The 18,209-nt window shown below is 39.5% G+C and overlaps 1 protein-coding gene across 2 annotated transcripts in view; it reads right to left on the reverse strand.

Moving 5' to 3' along the window:
• Positions 1-10,207: 10,207 nt before the first annotated feature.
• The window catches only part of USP13 (ubiquitin specific peptidase 13), a 52,358-nt gene continuing 44,356 nt past the window's right edge, over positions 10,208-18,209 (reverse strand). Inside the window, exons 16-21 of one of the 2 annotated variants that reach the window (XM_061353520.1) lie at positions 16,477-16,503; positions 15,551-15,694; positions 14,414-14,580; positions 13,738-13,897; positions 12,069-12,153; positions 10,208-11,422 (exon numbers count right to left, since the gene is read on the reverse strand). In XM_061353520.1, the coding sequence (XP_061209504.1) occupies positions 11,329-11,422; positions 12,069-12,153; positions 13,738-13,897; positions 14,414-14,580; positions 15,551-15,694; positions 16,477-16,503 (677 nt within the window). In that variant the 3' untranslated portion in view covers positions 10,208-11,328. Of the gene's footprint in view, positions 11,423-12,068; positions 12,154-13,737; positions 13,898-14,413; positions 14,581-15,230; positions 15,270-15,550; positions 15,695-16,476; positions 16,504-18,209 lie in introns of those variants that run through there. The other variant, XM_061353521.1, reaches the window with a different exon arrangement.

Here is an 18,209-nt window from a genome sequence, read left to right on the forward strand (position 1 = left end):
TGAAAGATAAAAAGCCTAATCAGATGGCTACTATGTTGCTCTGTGGTCAGAAATTCAATGTGCTGAGTAGCTACTGAAATGTGTTAAAGTGGGACAAATAACACATTTCCTACAAACAGCATTAAAAGAAAAATCCAGCCCAAAGATCACAGAGAAAGAATTTCTGTGGGAATTGGACAGTTTCAGCAGTACAAACCTAATGTTTCTTGCAGCTGTTATTTTGAGCAACCACTTAAAGGAAAATGCCAGGTAAGACAGTGTAATCACTGCATCTAATCACCAACTGTAGCTTGTTAAATAAAAATAATCAATTTTCATTAAAAAATAAAAGGCTTACCTCACACTCTCCCCCACAGAATAGATGCTGAAACTGCTACTGGAAATTTTTAGTAGTGCTTTATTAATTCATTCCTTACACATGTATTCCTATTTAGCTATCAAGCGTTTCATAGCTGATTCCTGCAACTTTCTTTATAGATTTGTTATGAAGAACTGACTGGGAGTGTTATTCTAGCTAAATGGACTGCTGTATGCATATCTTCTGATAACAGTTTGCTCCTTTGCTTTGATAGTGATGTGTGATAGGGCAGAGCAGAAGGTGCAGTGCAACTGAATCTGGAAAGTGATAAGAAAGAAGGGAGGCATCTTTGAGAAGAGGCAGTAAGGCAAAAGCAGTATGCTTACATTTTGCTTGATGCCCTGCCATCACAAAAATTCTTCCAGAATATCCTCTGTGATGCGGTGTAGAATAATCAGTACTTATCCAAAGGAATTGGCTGCTCAAGAGCTTTATTTTTATACCTTTCAAATAAAATAAAACCAACTTAACTGCTTGACTTCTCAGTCAGGATGACAAAGGGCATTTCATACTTATACCAGTTCACTAAACGTCTTCTCTATGATGTAGGTGAGTAACACAGCAATTCTTTTAGGAAAACCTAATGCAAATCCTAATGTCCCCAGAAAGGAACAGAGAGTAGGCAATTTTTTATATATCCTGGAATGCACTGCTCAAAACTGTATTCATCTGCTAATACATGTCCACACCCACGTGACTGGTGTGAGAAAAGTTGTCTATGTAAACCTAGAGACAAATCAAAGGGTTGAACTCTGCCTCCCATGGGGATAACTCAGGCCCACAGTTCATCACAAGCACTGCAATCCTGCTGTACTGGACACAGGCTACAAAGCCTATCCAAAGAGATTGTGCACATTATTGGAGGTTAGTATACTTGCTCCAATTAACCAGGTACCACTGACCAAGACACTGCATGAGGGAAAGACTAAAGCAGATAGAGGACAGTGGCACATCTCCTTACACTTGACACCAGTTCTGGTGTGGTCTGTGTTGGGGAGTGGCCAGTGACTGAGCTCACCTCACCCTAACAGCTCAGGCTCAGCAGCTCTTGGTACTTCTGGAGTTTTCTTCAATATCCTGAGCTTTATTGTCCTCCTTTAGCCTCCACTGCCAAGCACTGTCAGTGCAGAAGACATGATTAGATACAGCTTTGATCTGACTTCCTCACAGGGTTTCTCAAATATTCAGCGGCAAGCATGTATATTTGGCTGAAACAACAATAGAAAACGTGAGGAGGTTGCAGCATTTTAATCTGAAGAGGAAATTCATCTACTCAAACTTCTAATCAAGCATGAGACAAGATAAGCAAGGCAGCTGCTGAATAGTAGCAGATTGAGCCTGGGAGTGACATGGTGAATCTGGGTCCTGTTCTCAGTCCTCCCTGTGAGCTAAACCAAGTCAAAACCTCCTGCCATCTCTGACTTGCTCAGGTGTGCAAGGAAGGAAGATGGGCAATTAACAGCCACTGCCTGTGATGGCACTACCAAAGAGCAGTGGAGTGCCGCTGTCCCACAGACCACATGGGTCAAGTTACCACTCATGTAAATTGAAAGGCAGCATACAAACACAAGGTTGCTCAGATCTACATAAGAAAACAAACTTTAAGTTTACGTGAGAGACTAGCAATTTGAGCAAAGAAGAGACTCTGAGACATTTCAAGATAACTGTGCAGCATCTATGGGATGATGACAAATTAATGTTACAATGGTTTATCATCATCTCTCACCCCTGTTTCCCTTTCCTGTTACTCCCCTCTTTCTCTAGAGGTGATTTATCACTGCCAGGTAATTGATTACAAGTGTTTTTGAGTCTCCTATTTTATATTTCACACAGTTACGTATTGTTTTCCCAACCCCAGCTTGTGAATGGCTCTCTCCTCTGCAAAGCTTTAAGAGTATTTATGACCTGTAAGTCTGATCCATCACGCTGCTGAACAGTGAGTCTGTAGTCTTCACAGGAGTCCTTCGCACTTGGCATGATCAGTTCATGTGCCCATATTCAGTGACCGGACAAGGGCTGGCCTCTGATACCACTGCACATGCTAAACAGGTACTGAAACCAAAGTGATCATTTATGGAGTGCGGCTTTCCAGTTAAAGCAATAGACTCGTTTCTTGCCTATCTTCTAAACTACAATGTCTATTGCTGAATTACAGTGGTTTATGTCAGTTTCAAGAACCAATCTGATCTTCAGGTAAACACACACATATCTGTATCTAATTGTATTTTCTTGTGATGAAACACAGCACTTGTAAAAATATTGAGGGAGAGGTTCCAATGACAAAACCTCATAGGAGAATATTGCATGCAATTACATAATAACCACACTGAAATATTAACACAAAGCATGCAATAATAATACTTGAATATATGTTTACAGAATGCATGCAGAAGGCCAACTCATAGGGTATGTTTATACTATTGATTGATATCTTCTATGGGATATTTTAAAAGTACTTTGCATCTGCCATACTCAAAACTGAGTTGTTCATGTTACTTGGAACAGATTAGACCAAATGCAGAGCCCTTTTTAAATCCCATCCTTAGAAATCACTTTGTGTTGTGCATTTCATGTTTGCTTCAAGTGTTTATTTAATGACAGACATGTAGTAACAGCTTTGGCAGACACGTTTTAGTATCCTCTTAAGAATTAAAAAGTTAAATATGTGCAGCTTTCACTGTGAAGCAGGTGTTCAGACTTTCACATTTTCTTCTCCAAACCACAGAAAAAGATTCCCAGAATCAGTGAAACAACTATTGTCTCAGTCCACACTTACTTACCATGGCCAGGCTTGTCAAAGTTGCCCACTAGCTCTGAAGGCAGGTCAGTGTCCAACTGTTCTGTTTGAAATATATACTTGAAATAAAACTTCAGAGGATCTGAATATCTGCTGCAGCCACTGAATTCAGCTGAAAGCTCAGGACATGAAATTACACATGAAGAGTTAATGAGTCGATTTAGAGAACTTGGACCTGTCTGTCAGGTGAAAAGGAGGACCCTCACAACACCATCAGATCAGCCAGGTGATTCTAGGAGCATCCTTAGAGCACAGGCCTCCATAACACAAAAGCCACCATGACAGAAATAATAACCAGTGAAATTACTGGCGGCCACAAAGGCAAAGCCTGAAGCCTAAAATCACTGCCTGTTGGAGCCAGTGAGAACTGAAGTGAAACATGAATTGGTTTTACCTCTCCTTTGCCCAAATATGCATCTGCAAAATGAGATGTATTAGTTACTTCTCATGAATAACCTGCACAGTTGAAAAACGCATTTCTGGTCACCAGTATTGTCATCCTAGCAGTCTGTACAGTGCATTTATGTAATAAATGCTTATAAAATACCGAGTATTCACAGATAAGTGATAGACAAAATGCACTGCATGTTGTGAAAAATAAAAAGTGGTATGCAATACAGTACTACCTAGTAGTCAAACCTTATCTAGGGTAGAAATCAGATTCCTTCATTATAGTTCTACTGGTTTTGGACTGGTGAGATAAATAAGAGAAAACAAATGCCATGTATGAAGAGATCACTGACACTTTGAACAAACTTAGGCGAAATGAAAATAAGCATGTCGCAGAATCCACAGAAAGTTTCAGAGCCTCAGCCTACAAAATAGTAGGTACTAGACATAAGAAAGAGACTGAAGGAATCTAATTTTCCTAAAATAAACCTTAACTTTATGAATGCTTGCGCAAGTGACAGCCCATTGAGCAAACTTGCATGGTCAAGACTTAATGTGCTTTGATCTTTATTCCCCTTCCACATTTACAGAATGCCATCGACATGGATAAAACTTCAATTTAATTAGTTTTTTTAATATCAGTAACCTATTGTAAACTCAGAAAAATCAAAAGCATTTGTAAGTATATTTTATATATCTGGGTATAACATATCTAGAGCAGAAGAAAACTAGTTTTGAGAGGCATTCTGTGCAGCTTCTTTATGCTGTAAACTGTTTGAAAATCTTGGCTATCTTGCATCAGTTTTTTTGGCTTTATTTTTAAGCCAACATACAGGAAAGAAGAGATTATAGGGTTGGCAGATACTTTCACCTGGGCCATCTGAGAGCCCTGCTGCTGCAAAGACTTACATTGCTCACTTTTTGTGTGGATGGTTAAGTGTACGGCTTAGCAATGAAGTGGGCAATGGATGCAGAGGTGGGAGTTGAGCCCTACACCTGAATGTTTACATTCCGTTACCAAGGTTCATATTGACCCAGATTGAGAATCTGAGTGTAAGCTCATACGGAATAAAAGATTAGTTTCTTACTACAGGTAACTTTGCCTCTATATTCTTAGTGCATTATCAGCTGTGCATAATATTAAACACAGACCTGTAGTTTACTGATGCTTTAATTTGACGTTTTCTTGCACTGCTGTTTAAAATAACCTATTTCCTCAAAAAGGAATGATGCGCATATTGGATGTGTTAAATTTATTAAGGTCATAAATGACTATTTGCAGAGCGCCACATTTAATGTTGTATTTTTGTACTATAACGGAGGCATGCCTTCCTTGGGTTCTTTTCCACATATTAAATTGTATTTATTTACCTGTATTTATAACTGTGCAATTTTTAAATATGGTTTAATAATAAACTTTATCTGTGGCTTCAAATATTTCAATCTCTTTTTAATTTGAAAACAGTCTTGACTATAAATACTTGAACTGAAAGGAGGGATCTACTACTCCAATTGGAATAAAGAATTCTTTATAATGAGGTGTTCTATCCCATTGTTTATGACGTGAGCATGCTTCTCTGCTTAAAAATTAAGAGCCCAGAGGATGCTTTTTTTTATTACAATTTTTCCAAAAATTCATCATTACTCTGAGGTAGAGTTGTTTTTCTAATTTATTTTATTGCCACATGTTGATAATTATACTTACAATTGGGATTTATACTAGTTGAGGTCCGGCCCACAGGATTTTGCACATACACTTCATATGAAGAAAAACAGAAAAAAAGCACAAAACCTCACAAACTTTCAATGATTGAAATTGTTACTCAAGCAACTTCCCATAAATCACAGCAGGAGCTGGCTCTTTTTCAGTTTTGGCTTTCATGTGATGAAACTTACAGAGTCAAAATTACATCATCTTTACACTGTTGCTATGGGATACTAACATAAGCACAAACGCGAGAAGGACACAAAACTCCTGTACACCACTGTGGACAGAAAAGATGACAACCAGAAAGGGGGCTGTGACAGCTACAGCAGAGGGCTGTTGGCAAATCAGGACAACACTGGCATGGATCTGAAGGCTGACTCCCTCAAGGGACCTGTGTGATGCTCCAGAAAAACAAACAAACAAACCACAAGCAAACAGACAATAACAAAAACTCCATGAAAGACAGCCAGGATTAGCCTCTAGAAATAAAGTTCTGTCAGGAAAGTTAAAGTTAATGGCTTTAAGCAGAACTTTCCAGAAAAATAAAAAAGGGAACCAACACTAAAACCACACTGACCCTCAGGATACAAGTACAGGTGCTCTTGACACTGTCATGTTTTGCCACGAGATTTTGTTGGTTTAGTTTTTGCTGCTCACATGTGCTGACAAGTAGCAGTAATGCCCATTAGTTACATGTTCTCTAGCAAACACAGACCAGGAACAGAGCCAAAGACAGCGGCTGGGAGAAAAGCATTAGTACTAAATCCTACATACAAAACTGCTCAAAAAAATCACTGGGAAAGTTTCTGGTAAAGAAGTCTGAAAATAGAATCACCTGCCCCACACCAGCTGTCAGTCACGCACTGTCTTCAACATTTTTATAGCATTCATCTTTCAGGGCAGTTTTCAGTGCCTCTCTTGTTATGCTTGTAGCACACCTGCAGGACAGAGAGGTGTTACTTCCCACTTCAGTGAGGGGGAGCAGAAACCAGGGGTGGTGTTAAACTTGCCGGTTATCTAATACTTCTTTCCACAAGCAGTCTGCAAAAGTTAACAGGTACAAATTCTGTGCAGGAAATTCTTGCCCAAAACCTGAGCAGAGACTGTTAGCTTGCATAAGAAGCCACATTTTCACACATCTTCCAGTTGCTACAATCGGTGTGAACACAGCACAGCATGACTTGACATGGTCACAAAGGTCACACGTGATAGAAAAGAAACCAAAACAGGTCATTAAATTTGGCCTTCAGGAGCTCAACCATCTTTACCTTTCTCATCATTCAACATTTCACATGTCCTCTATGTCACCTGTATTCCAATAGGTTTACCTCTCACCTCTCCTCCAGGATCCCATGATCCCTAAAGACGAAAGGGTTGCCATCTCGCAGTCTTCCTTCTTGGCCAATTCTTGCATCTACCAAAGAATCCCAATGGTCACACTGCTATGTAAAGCCCTTAAACATCAGGAAAAAAAGGCTTCTCCTTTACTGAGCAGCAGGTGAAATTTCTAAATGAGTATCAGGAATCACAGACCAAGATAAAGCAGGAATTTTGGAGTGAAATGACAACACCCTTCCACATGAACACTGCCAACTCTTGTGTTCAAAGAGTACCAGCCGGCTTAAAAGTTAAAAGCAAAAAAACCCAAATCTCACCTTAAATTCTAGTTTTGCCAGGTTTTATATCCACTCAGGGCTTGGGTTTTTTGTGGGATTCCCCCTACCCCCTCCAATCCATACAAGTGCCATGAGTCACAATGGGTACAAATTGGAGCACAAGAGGTTCCACTTAAACCTGAGAAGAAACTTCTTCTCCGTGAGGGTGACGGAACACTGGAACAGGCTGCCCAGGGGGGTTGTGGAATCTCCTTCTTTGGAGACATTCAAAACCCGCCTGGACATGTTCCTGTGTAACCTTATGTAGGTGTTCCTGCTCCAGCAGGGGGATTGGACTAGATGATCTTTTGAGGTCCCTTCCAATCTCTAACATACTGTGATACAAGAAATCAAGACTGTTACAAACCTCTTTGTTCCCCATACAGATTTTTTAAACAAAACACCAAACATGACCACAAAGAGTAAAAAAAGAGGCAACATTAAAACATATTCAATAAATTCCTCTTCAGACAGGAAAGACAGAAGCAAGAATCCACACAGTCACAAGATGTGAGAATATTTTTTAATTTAAAACATTAGCAACAATGTCATTCACAACCATTCTCATCACAGACGAATACTCTCCAAAATGTTAACAGTGCTTCAAGCAAACAACTCTGAATGGTGCAAAGTAAACCAGTACAGACACTTCCAGGATACAACAGTAAAACCACCAAAAATGAACAGAAATCAGAAACTGACCTCAGCCATTAAGGTAGGAAGGGTGATGGGAAAAAGAACAAAAAGTTATGTCCAGTTACACATTTTGCATAGTCTTTCAATGCATGAAAACGAAGAAGATAAAAATGGCTGCTGCCAGGATGGAGAACAAAAGGAATGAATTGGAGATGCTTCTAAAACAATCTAACAAGCTCTGGTTGCATCTGTATTCAGAATGTGTGCTACGATCCAGGCGAGGCTGCCCAAATGAAAATAAATAAATAAATAAATAAAAGAACTGTTGCTGGTTTCTGTTAAACCAAAGTCAGAAGTAATGCCACTGAACCCACTACAATTACAAGTGATAGCAGTCAAGAAACATCTAGACTTGTTTTTAAATTACACCTTCGAATATTTTTATCTTAACTGTAATTTAGCTAGGCAGACTAAATAGGAGTTATAGTCTGCACATGTTTTGGAGACTGAAGATTGAGACTCTGAGAGGTCTACTGGATCCAGCACACTGCTAGGAATGAGAAGCAAAGCAAGGAAAAGTTGTTGAATTCTTCCTCCTTCCACCCTAACCTACATGTATCATGTGAAAAAGTAAAAATCAGTCTGAGAAAGAAAAACATTATTATTTGCTGTGAAGTCCTGGCTTGCCACAATTCTCATGTTAGATTGTCTCGAACAGCTCACAGTGATTTTTTTTCCTCCATCCTTTTTGTCAAGGAGCTCTCAGCACACCTGACCCCTATTTTAGTACATAGACACACAGTTTCCCCACCAGCCACTGCCCAGGTTGTGCATCAAGGCCTGGCCCAACACCATTGAGTGCATACGAATTTTAGCAGGCAAAGCCAGATAAATCAGTCAACTATTCAGTATAGTCTCAGTGTGGCTTCTGCATGTTGAAGTTTAAAACAAAACAAAACTCCTCTCCCCACATTAGCCTAAAAAGTCAGGAGTTCATACCCTGCTCCTCCAGATTCCTGATGCTCACACACAACCCATTACAAAAATGACATGTTCTTGGCCATTTGAAAAAGGAGGGAAGCCATCCTGGGAGATAATAAAATAATTCCTTAAATAGCTGAAGAAGTTCTAACTTGTTTTTCAAGTGTTGTATTTTAGACAATCCATAAGCCTTTCCTCTAAGCTGCTCCCTGCATTTCTGACCCACTGGTAGGCAGGCAGTATGCAAGAGTGATGAACTGCAAGGAATTTCAGCTTAGCTGCTACCGTTCACCTATCACAGCCAGCGAACAGCTCTCCCCTTTTTCATGTGCCAGCTTTCTAAGTGTGCCTCCCATTAACCAGTCCCACAGCACCCCAGTTTCAGGACGTACCAGACAAATGGTTTGCAAGTGTTCAAGCTCCATCCTTAACCCCATGAGACCAGCCATGTTTCCAGTTTAGCAATGAACATAGGAACTACTCTGTTGACCTTCATTTACCCAATGCTTCTAACTAAAAAAGTAGTGGCCACCAGATCTTGTTTATAAAACAGCCCTTTAAGTTCATGAGGTGAGAGGGAAGCGGTTGTTGAGCTTCCTCAGAATGTAACTGGGCATTGAAAAAAAAAAAACAATTAATAAAATTAAAAATAGAAGTAAAGGGGTAGAAGCCTTTTGTCCTTTTCCTACTGCCAAAATGAAGGAGCACAAACATCCATGGAAGTTTTATTATTTCACTTTAAATGATGGTGCATCACTGAATAAATTGCTGATCTTGTTTTCAAATCTGTCACTTTCTGGTGAAATACACAAATATTTAAAACCTGGAAGAAGCAAAAAAAACATACTGGCAGTGGTTTTTTTTGTCCAGAACTGGTGGCTCAATAACAACAAGGCAGCTGAATCTGAGAAGCCACTTATTAACGTGTGAGGATGTCACTCTTCTGGGTCAATAAGAGCACAAAGTGCAGGAAGCTTTCCCAGCAGTTAGGCACCATTTAGATTCTACAGAATTATTGCACTAGAATTTCTCTCATCTCTTATGATCTTTTTTTAAGATCATAAAAAAAAAAAAAAAAAACCAAAAAAACCCCACCCAGCAGTGGGTTTTGGCTCTGCATTAGGCTACATGACTAAAGGGAAAACTATACTGGAAAAAATAAAATGCCCTACTCATAACATCACTTTCAATTTAGATTCTCTTCTGTAGTGTGTAGCTGCCTGAATTTTGCTATTAAACTTGCAGGCACTAACTGCAAAGAAAACGTAATTACACAATCCCTGCTTCTCTTGAATCCTGTAGGGAGAATTTTATAGTAAGATTATATTAAGCAACTTCAGCAACAGTCTCTAAGCAGTGGCCAACACAGTGAACATTTGAGGATTTTTTGGAATCGTGAAAGGTTTCACACTCACCATTTACTTTTTCTAGAACTAGTATTCTCAAACAGTTTAAAAGCCCACATACATAGTCTTGCCTGCGCCTGTGACACAAACTGAAATAACACCACTACTCCCCCTCTCACAAGAAAGGCAGGAAAAGCCAGCCCCTACCTTTATACCTGCCAAAAATATAAAAACCCCTTCAGAATGTGTCTGTTAAAGAGATCAGATTATTGGTGTGTTTGCAGGTTTTAAGAAAGCTGAAACACCTCAAGGTGGGTTTTTTTGTTGTTGCTTGGTTTTAGTTTTGATGGTTTTGGTTTTTCTAAGGGAGGAAGGACAGAGGGGAAAATCAATAAATCAGCAATCTTACTAAGCCATTTCCCCCACTCATGGATGGAACTAAGTATTTAAGCAATCTTTGGCAGAAAGCAGAATTGCACCGTGAGTGCTTTGTCAAGTTGGTTTCAGATGGAATGTGAGTGGTCAAGATGAAAATTTCCCCGGAATAAATATAATGGGACATTAACACCTCCTTTACCTCCTTCATAAGAAGATAAAATTTAAATAATACCCTTGGCTTTCCTAAGGTATGCATTTAATTTTATAGTCAGAAAGTCTGCTTCCTTTAGCCATCTGTAATCCTGGATCTGTTGGAAGAATTTGCAAAAGAAACATCCAAGAGAAGATGAAGAAACCTGTGTCTGCAAAAATAAAATCTACCATTTCTCTTTCTAAGAAAATGTGCAGGGCACTGGCAGGAGATTGCTTCCATCTCCATTTATTTCTTAGGTTTATGCATCAAAAAGGCAAACCAAAATACTATAAAGCTGAATTACAACAGATATAACTCTAGTTGTATCTGTTACAATTTTCTCACAAAACCAAAAATAATCTCTTAAAGAAGACATCCTATTCTGAATTAAACTCACATACCCCCTCCAATTCTGTACGCAACATGATTTATCTAAGTGGTCTTGACTCTGGTTGAAAACACTGGTTCCCACTTACCAAAGGTGCAAGTATTTCTTTGTGGTCTTCAACAGATGCATGGTCAGAACAGGCAGGAGCTGGGCTGAACCCCAGCTGATGGGCTATTTTTGTTCAACCCTGAAACTTCTGTTTTCTCCATATACTAGCTGCAAACTCCACCAGTAATCTGCATGGTCTTAAGGTATCCTTTAACATGTATGAGATTAAAACAATGTACATCACCTAACAGAAATTTGCCCTCCAACACTTAAGGCAGCATCAAATGACTTTTTAAATAAACTACAAGTATCCCATGATGTCCTTTGCTTTTTGGCAGTTCAAGGGCTAGGGGTCTTCTGTGGGGTTTAGATTTTCTTTTTTATTGTATGGGTTTTTGGGCTGGTTAAAAAGGCTTATGGCTTTTTAAGGCCGAGTAAAAGATTGCAGGCCTAACTTGGTATCCTGTGGTAAAAATAAATGTATCCCAGGTCTTTGGGAGGTCGTTCTGAGGCACAGACTCTAAGGTCATTGTAGATCACCCATCTGAAAGGAAAACAAGATTGATTACATTCCATGTGTATAAAAATCATCACAAGTTTATGAGGGGCTTCTCTGACCCAGACTTCAAGAGCTTAAAATCTAAAATTAGGTACTGCCATAAGAACAAAAGATCAGAGAAACAGACAAAGCTGGATTACTGGCATAGTCAGGAACTAGAAACGATGAGGGACATACAGAGGAATGTGTAGCTGCAGTTCAAGTGAAGGAAAATCAGAGATTCTCAATGCCAAATAATAGCAGCATATAAAATTCACAGCCAAGATCAGTATTGCAGTACTAGCAGTATTAATATCAGCCCACAGTTTGATGGGTTTCTACTGATGGGGAATGAAAGGAAGCTGGGGGAAGCTCAAACAAATGAAGCCAGATACAGAACTGACGCCCCAAAACGAACAGATTTGGAACAGCAAGTACGGTACAGTTGATGGTACGTTTCAGCACAGACCTCGGCAGTATCAGAACTGACTCATCACATCTACAATCTGTGACAATATCAATTTCTTTGGTGGGAAATGTACAGGTGCACCTGGTAACAACATTCATGTTTGCCTGCCACCTGCTCTGGAGAGATGTACGATTCAAATAAAACATCTGTTCATCCTTCCATGTCTCTCCCAATTCCACTCACCTTCCTTCTTTTTTGAGATGACAAACATAGTGGCCACTCATTGTGGATGTTCCCATGTGGCTGATGAACCCAAACAGCTCATATCCTATTTAAGAAATACAAATGGGACCATAAATCTTTTATTACTAAAATTACAATCTGACTCGAGAGGAAGCTTGCTTTCTAACACTGGAGAAACAGCTAAGCACTCTTAACTTAGATTCTGCGTCCCCAAACGCAGTTCCTGTTAAGACTGCAGCATATTCTCGCTTTAACTAGCAGCCAGATTCACTGTCAAAAATCAAAACAATTCAAATCAAACCCACATTGATCTGTGCACATACAGCAGGGCTGTGATCACAGCCCCTACTAGGAAAGAAAACAGCAGATTTATTCCCAGTTCACAGAGAGCACCACAGAAAGTGCCAGGTACGGCATTCACTCTGCACACAAATTAGCTATGTCTGTAAGTGCGATCACAGACCCCTCTTCCTTTTACGCGAAGAAAAATGTTGTGGTTAATGTCTCTGGAGAGCTCAACATTGGTTCTTTCTCCCCACCCATTCATGCCATTCACCCAAATTACCACCAAAAGTAAAAGGGTACCTTCTTTCAGGATATTGCATAAGGACAGGGGCCTGGATTTTGGTGGAGAGGGCTTTCTGGAGCCATTTTACAGTATCATGTTGGTTATCACGATTTCAGGCACTCAGTAAATGGTCTGTCTATAAAGGCTAAGTACCACAAAAAAATATTATTCCATATCTTTTTTTTAACCTTATGATAATCAATGTTTCCAATGTCTCCAAGAGACTTAAGATTGTTTTTAATGTTATAAAGACCAACGAAATAAATATTCTTGTACAAGGACAGCAACCACAGAAATAAAAATCAAATTGGCTGTTAATTTTATTTTTTTTTCCTTGTAAGACCATTGCAGTCAAGGCCAGAGGTACAAGTTTAGAACATGCTCTGTTGCTTGAACTGGTCACTCAAGACACTTCAAAAATCATCATGTGATACACTTATTTTAGAACCACCACTGAGCTTTGGTACTCTAACGCTTTTACACTTACAAGAGGCTCTTTACCTACTTCACAACTTTGCCATACGTTAGCCCCATCTTGTGGTTTATTCAGTAGTGCTATGACTGAGAATCTCAAAGAAAAACAAAAAACCAAACAAAAATAAAAGAAAATAGCTAAACAGTACATGCAGGATACCAACTATACCTGCTGTATTTGGATTAAGGAACTTTGTTGAAGGAATTATCAAATCTCCCATCAGACCACAAGAGGACAAAAACTCAGGTGAACTGTAACAGCAACATTATCTTTAGGGTGCTGAGCTTCCGAGGATTTGAACAACCTAGTTTTTCTTTGTCTTTTTATCTTATAGCAATAAAACAAAAAATAAAGCTAGGCCAACAGAGACTTATATCCTGTGGCAACAAGAAACTTTGACTCATGTTATTCAGTGAGTCCAGGGAGTTTTCTGAGCAAATGCAGCCCACAGAATCTAGCAGCCCCACAGAGCTGGACTCAGACCTACAAGCAAGATTGAAGTAAATTGTCTGGATCGCATCCAAAAAACCCACAATAACTACTTTCAAAACAGAAAGGAGCTCTATGAATGGCATAGGTTTCACACAACAACATGATAACCAGTTCTACACTGAAGAACAACTTACTTCCAGACCCGTCTTTGACCCTGGGTCCCTCTGACCCTGTCTCTGCAATAATGGCATTAGCATTGTTGTCTATATCCATTATGGCCAAAGCAGGCTCACTTTCTTCCTCGAGTTCAGGGTGGTTGAAGATCCATTCCAGTCCATGCTCCAAATTATTGTTCTGTGAATTAAACAAGCAAAAGAGCAGCCTTTAATAAAATCTCTAGCATCATGCTACTGCTAATTGTTCTTTGAAGAGAGGCAGGTTCAACAGCATGTACAATTTGTAAGATACATACTCTACCTTCATGAAAACAGTATTCAACAGTCACTCTGCAGAAGCCTGACAGATGGAAAAGAAATCCTCCCACAACTAATCCCCATGACCCCCAGGTTCTCATCTTGAAGATGCACTGCCTTTAGGCATCCAGGTTGTTTCTCAAACAATGGTAAAACAAGCTGAGTTTTTCTCACTCTCCTCCACACTTCAACATTCATGTGAAATACAAACCACCTTCCTTACTCTAACCCAGTCAAGTCAGGCACCCCATGCTTTGGTAGAATAGTTCACAAAGTGCATCACCCACTAACTGGATTTTTATACACATTTCAAAGGCATCTGAGTGTGCGTATGTAACAAAGCACGTAACATGAAATGAAACCCAAATGCTACCAATAACTATCTCCTTGAACTCACTGTTGCCTTCAACGCTTGAATTGCCAGATTCCTTTGGAAGCCCATGGAAATTATAATTGCAATCATCTCTTCAGGAGGTTGGTTATCTAGCCCAACAGTTCCAAATGCAGCTGCTCCATTGGAAGCAACTTCTCCATATGCAGGTATGACCAATGGCTCAGCAAAGTCTGGAACAAACAAAGAGACACTCATCAGTTTGCCCCACCGAAATGGAAAATCAACAAGCAACAAATAGGACCTCAAAAGCAGGCCCAAAATCAACTTAAGTTTATTTCACTGGACCACCTGGGATTTAGATGCCTGGAAAGCCTTGAAAACAACAAAACAAACATGCACATTACAAAATATCTAGCTGGACAAACTCATACTGAGCCATCTGTAAAAACTTAGCACATCACAGAAGTGAAAAACTACAGGAAAGTAGCACAGAAGAGTATGGATGCAATAATGATGGCACCAAAGTCAACACCCAGCTGATATACATATAGCTGTAAAATCAATGGATTCCATAGCTAAAATACATCAGTTAAGCCCCAGTGAAACTCATTCCCTGTTTACATAAGCAACACAAAAGCCCATGGTGAAGTGTGAACTCAACCAAATCGAGTTTCCTGGCAAGGAAGTGCTCAGATATACTCAGCGCTGAATCATGAGTCCAGACTTTGCATGGGTGAAATACAGGAAGTGGAGAACATCTAGCACCCCTGTCCACCATTAGATAGCCCAGGTTCTAAGTACATCATGAATGCTCTAGCCTGAGCTAGAGGAGGCCGATATGGAAGAAAAGCATCTGGACCACAGGATTCTTTGTACTTACACTTGATCACAAGTCAGCTTCCCCCTTAGCAGCACAGACCTAAGCAAAGGGCAGAAAAGAGAGCTGGCCCACATGATTAGTGAGGACAGGAGAGTACTTCTGGTGTAGCTTATGTTTGCCATCTTCTAGGCAGAGGATGCCACACAATGGTAAAGATCTGCATATCCCAGGAACATTTTAAGAAAATCCACTCACACCTCCAGATTTCCTGGGGTGGGGAAGGTGCCCACTGTTTCTCTGTCACCCATTATAAAATTTCTACTGACTGCCAATATGTACAATCAAGAGTTGAGTTTAACTTACACCTTCCAGTCACTAACCTGGTTCTTCCATGTGTGCAATGATCCAGTTGAAAGCAACTTCAGCACCCAGGTTGCCTGTATAGTACACAGCTTTACGACATGCTTCCAAAGGAAAACCCATCTCTGCCAGTTGCATAACTGAACACTCATCAATATCTAGAGCTAAAAGAAAGGACCTTCTAAAATATAAAAGTCTAATTTTATCCATTATATAGTATTTCTTATCATTATTCATAGTGCCACATATTACAACACAAATCACAACACATACTGCTTGGATTTGTTTTAGTACTACAATAAGCCCACACCCATTAGAAAACAGCCTTGTATAAATAATTTGTTACGGACGTTTTCAATAGTATTTATTATGGACTTACGGGTAATCTTTTGTCACCATAATCTACATTAGATACTTAAACATTTACAAATTCATACAGGACTTTATTTGCTAAAAGCACTCACCAGTGGATTTCAAGGGGTCAAGAAATTAGGTGCTGTGCTTAGCTATGAGATGGCAGCCAAAGCAATCACCTTTCTTAAAGCCAGGATCTTGCAGGTCAGAGAAACAACAGCTGCTGGACCTAGCAGTCTCCAGCTGAACTTCATCTCTGAATGACAGGGCTTGACAGCTTCAGCTGAGATCAGAGTCCAGAGGGAGACAGGATCAGGCAGCTGTGACCCTGAGAACTGCAAGATCCCCCTGACGAGCAGCAGATACAGGGGCAGCTCATATTCTGGCTATGCTGATGTTGCTACAGACTCTTAAAGAATCCTGCACACATGGAAGTAAATGCTGAACAGGTACAAAAATCAGCTGTTATTTAGAAGCATGCAGGGCAGTACTTCATGCATCTCTACGAGGACAGAGAAACCATTAGCTGAGCAAAAGCATGAAATATTTTTAAGCCACTTAAGTACCAGTCTCAGAAAAATGAGATACATACACTCCATGACATTGTTCATCATGCGACCTGAAAATTAAGGAAGAAAAAAAAAACCAACAAAAAAAAACAAACAGGAAAAAACTTAATATTAAAGCAAAGTAGATTCATATGGGAAAAACAAATCCACATTTTTAAAGTCACAGAAACATTTGATGTTTTCTATGCCTCACATCATATTTTTCTATCATGTCATTTATGACATCATTCCTATGACATCAACATAGAAAAATATGTTTCTGTGCCTCACGCAGGCAAGGCATGTTCATCCTCACATCCCTGATATTTTTGCTATGAATTAAACCAGGGATGTTTCTGCCCAGTAATTTCCCTAACTAACCTCAGAGCAAAGTGTCACTGGTATTATAAACTGGTAAGAAATATAGCTGATGGCTGACCTAAACCAATTTTAAGCAAGGATTTGTTTTGTTAAAAATCAGGTACATCACCCATACATTTACACTAAATTTAGGTTAGTCCACTGAGCAAGAGGATAAAAAAGAGTAAGCCTTTATAAGGATCCTACAGATAAGTGACAAAATCAAAAATTTGAGAACTCAATTTTTCCATAGCCTTTGCTCTGACACACGATTTCAGGTACGAGCTTCCTTTCACATATGTGCAGCTTGATATTAGTACAAATATCCAAGCCACCACTAGTACAAATATCCAAGCAAATGGGGCAGTCATGTCATGGGAATAGTTGTATTACTGGCTTCCTATTAAATACCAAAGCAGCCAAGCTTAAGACATCTGGAAGAAATTGCAGCAACCTGGGTCTAAGGTCACACTATAAAACCAAGAGTTTACTTGCTAGAAACCATTTAATCCTCCAGAGAAAACCAGGGAATGAGGAAGGGGGATATTCTAATATTCTTGTTTCTGAATTTCAGTGAGAAGGAAACAGTATTAAAAAAAAAAAAAAAAGGCAGCATAGCATGTTAATCACACTCTTTCTGTTCTACAGATATTTTAGTCAGCAGTTTGACATCAGCTCCTTGAGACCAAGCCCTTTTTAATGGCCTGTACAGCCCACATACATCCAGAGAAGTGGACTATGCATGCCTGCACAGCTGCTAGGGTCTACTGCAGCCTAACAAATTTTGAAATTTAAAAATTAGTAACATTTTGAGTCTTAATCTATCCCTGTAAAGAGGTTTTCTTAAACTGTAGACCTTTGTGTTTTAAAAGTATCACTTTACTGTGAATGAATCTATTCTGCAGACATAGCGTGTTTGTTGTTCCACCTTGAACCAAAGTGTTTCAATTTATTAAAGTAAACCATGTGACTAAACAGAAAACCATCTTCTCAGAACCGTAACACTAAAATCCTACAGCAAATAATCATAGTAACTGACAGATTTTTAAATTCCTTCCAGTCAGGGTGGACCATTTACTGTACACAAGAACTGACAGATTGATTTAGCTACAGTCCCACCCAGACTACTTTATTACCAGGTTTCAGACAAAAGTTAGTACAAAAGTACTCAGAAGATAACAGCAGTTTAGTAACACCTCTTATGAAAATGCAAGAAATGAGTGGATTAACACCCCACCCCACTTACGACACCTGTCATGAGACTCAGCTTATTGGTCTGAGTTCAAGTCCTTTGCACCAGGCCCTGGGAAGTGCACAGTGACTTTACTGAAAGGGAGTGATGAACATGCACTGCAGGTAGATGAATGGTCAGAAGATGTTCCCTGCATGTAGCTGATTTTCATAAGTCTAGAGGTGT

The sequence above is a fragment of the Neopsephotus bourkii genome, unplaced genomic scaffold (genome assembly GCF_033783945.1).
Source record: "Neopsephotus bourkii isolate Nb327-2 ecotype Australia unplaced genomic scaffold, CSIRO-AGI_Nbou_v1 NB_678, whole genome shotgun sequence".
In the NCBI taxonomy this organism is placed as follows: Eukaryota; Metazoa; Chordata; class Aves; order Psittaciformes; family Psittacidae; genus Neopsephotus; species Neopsephotus bourkii.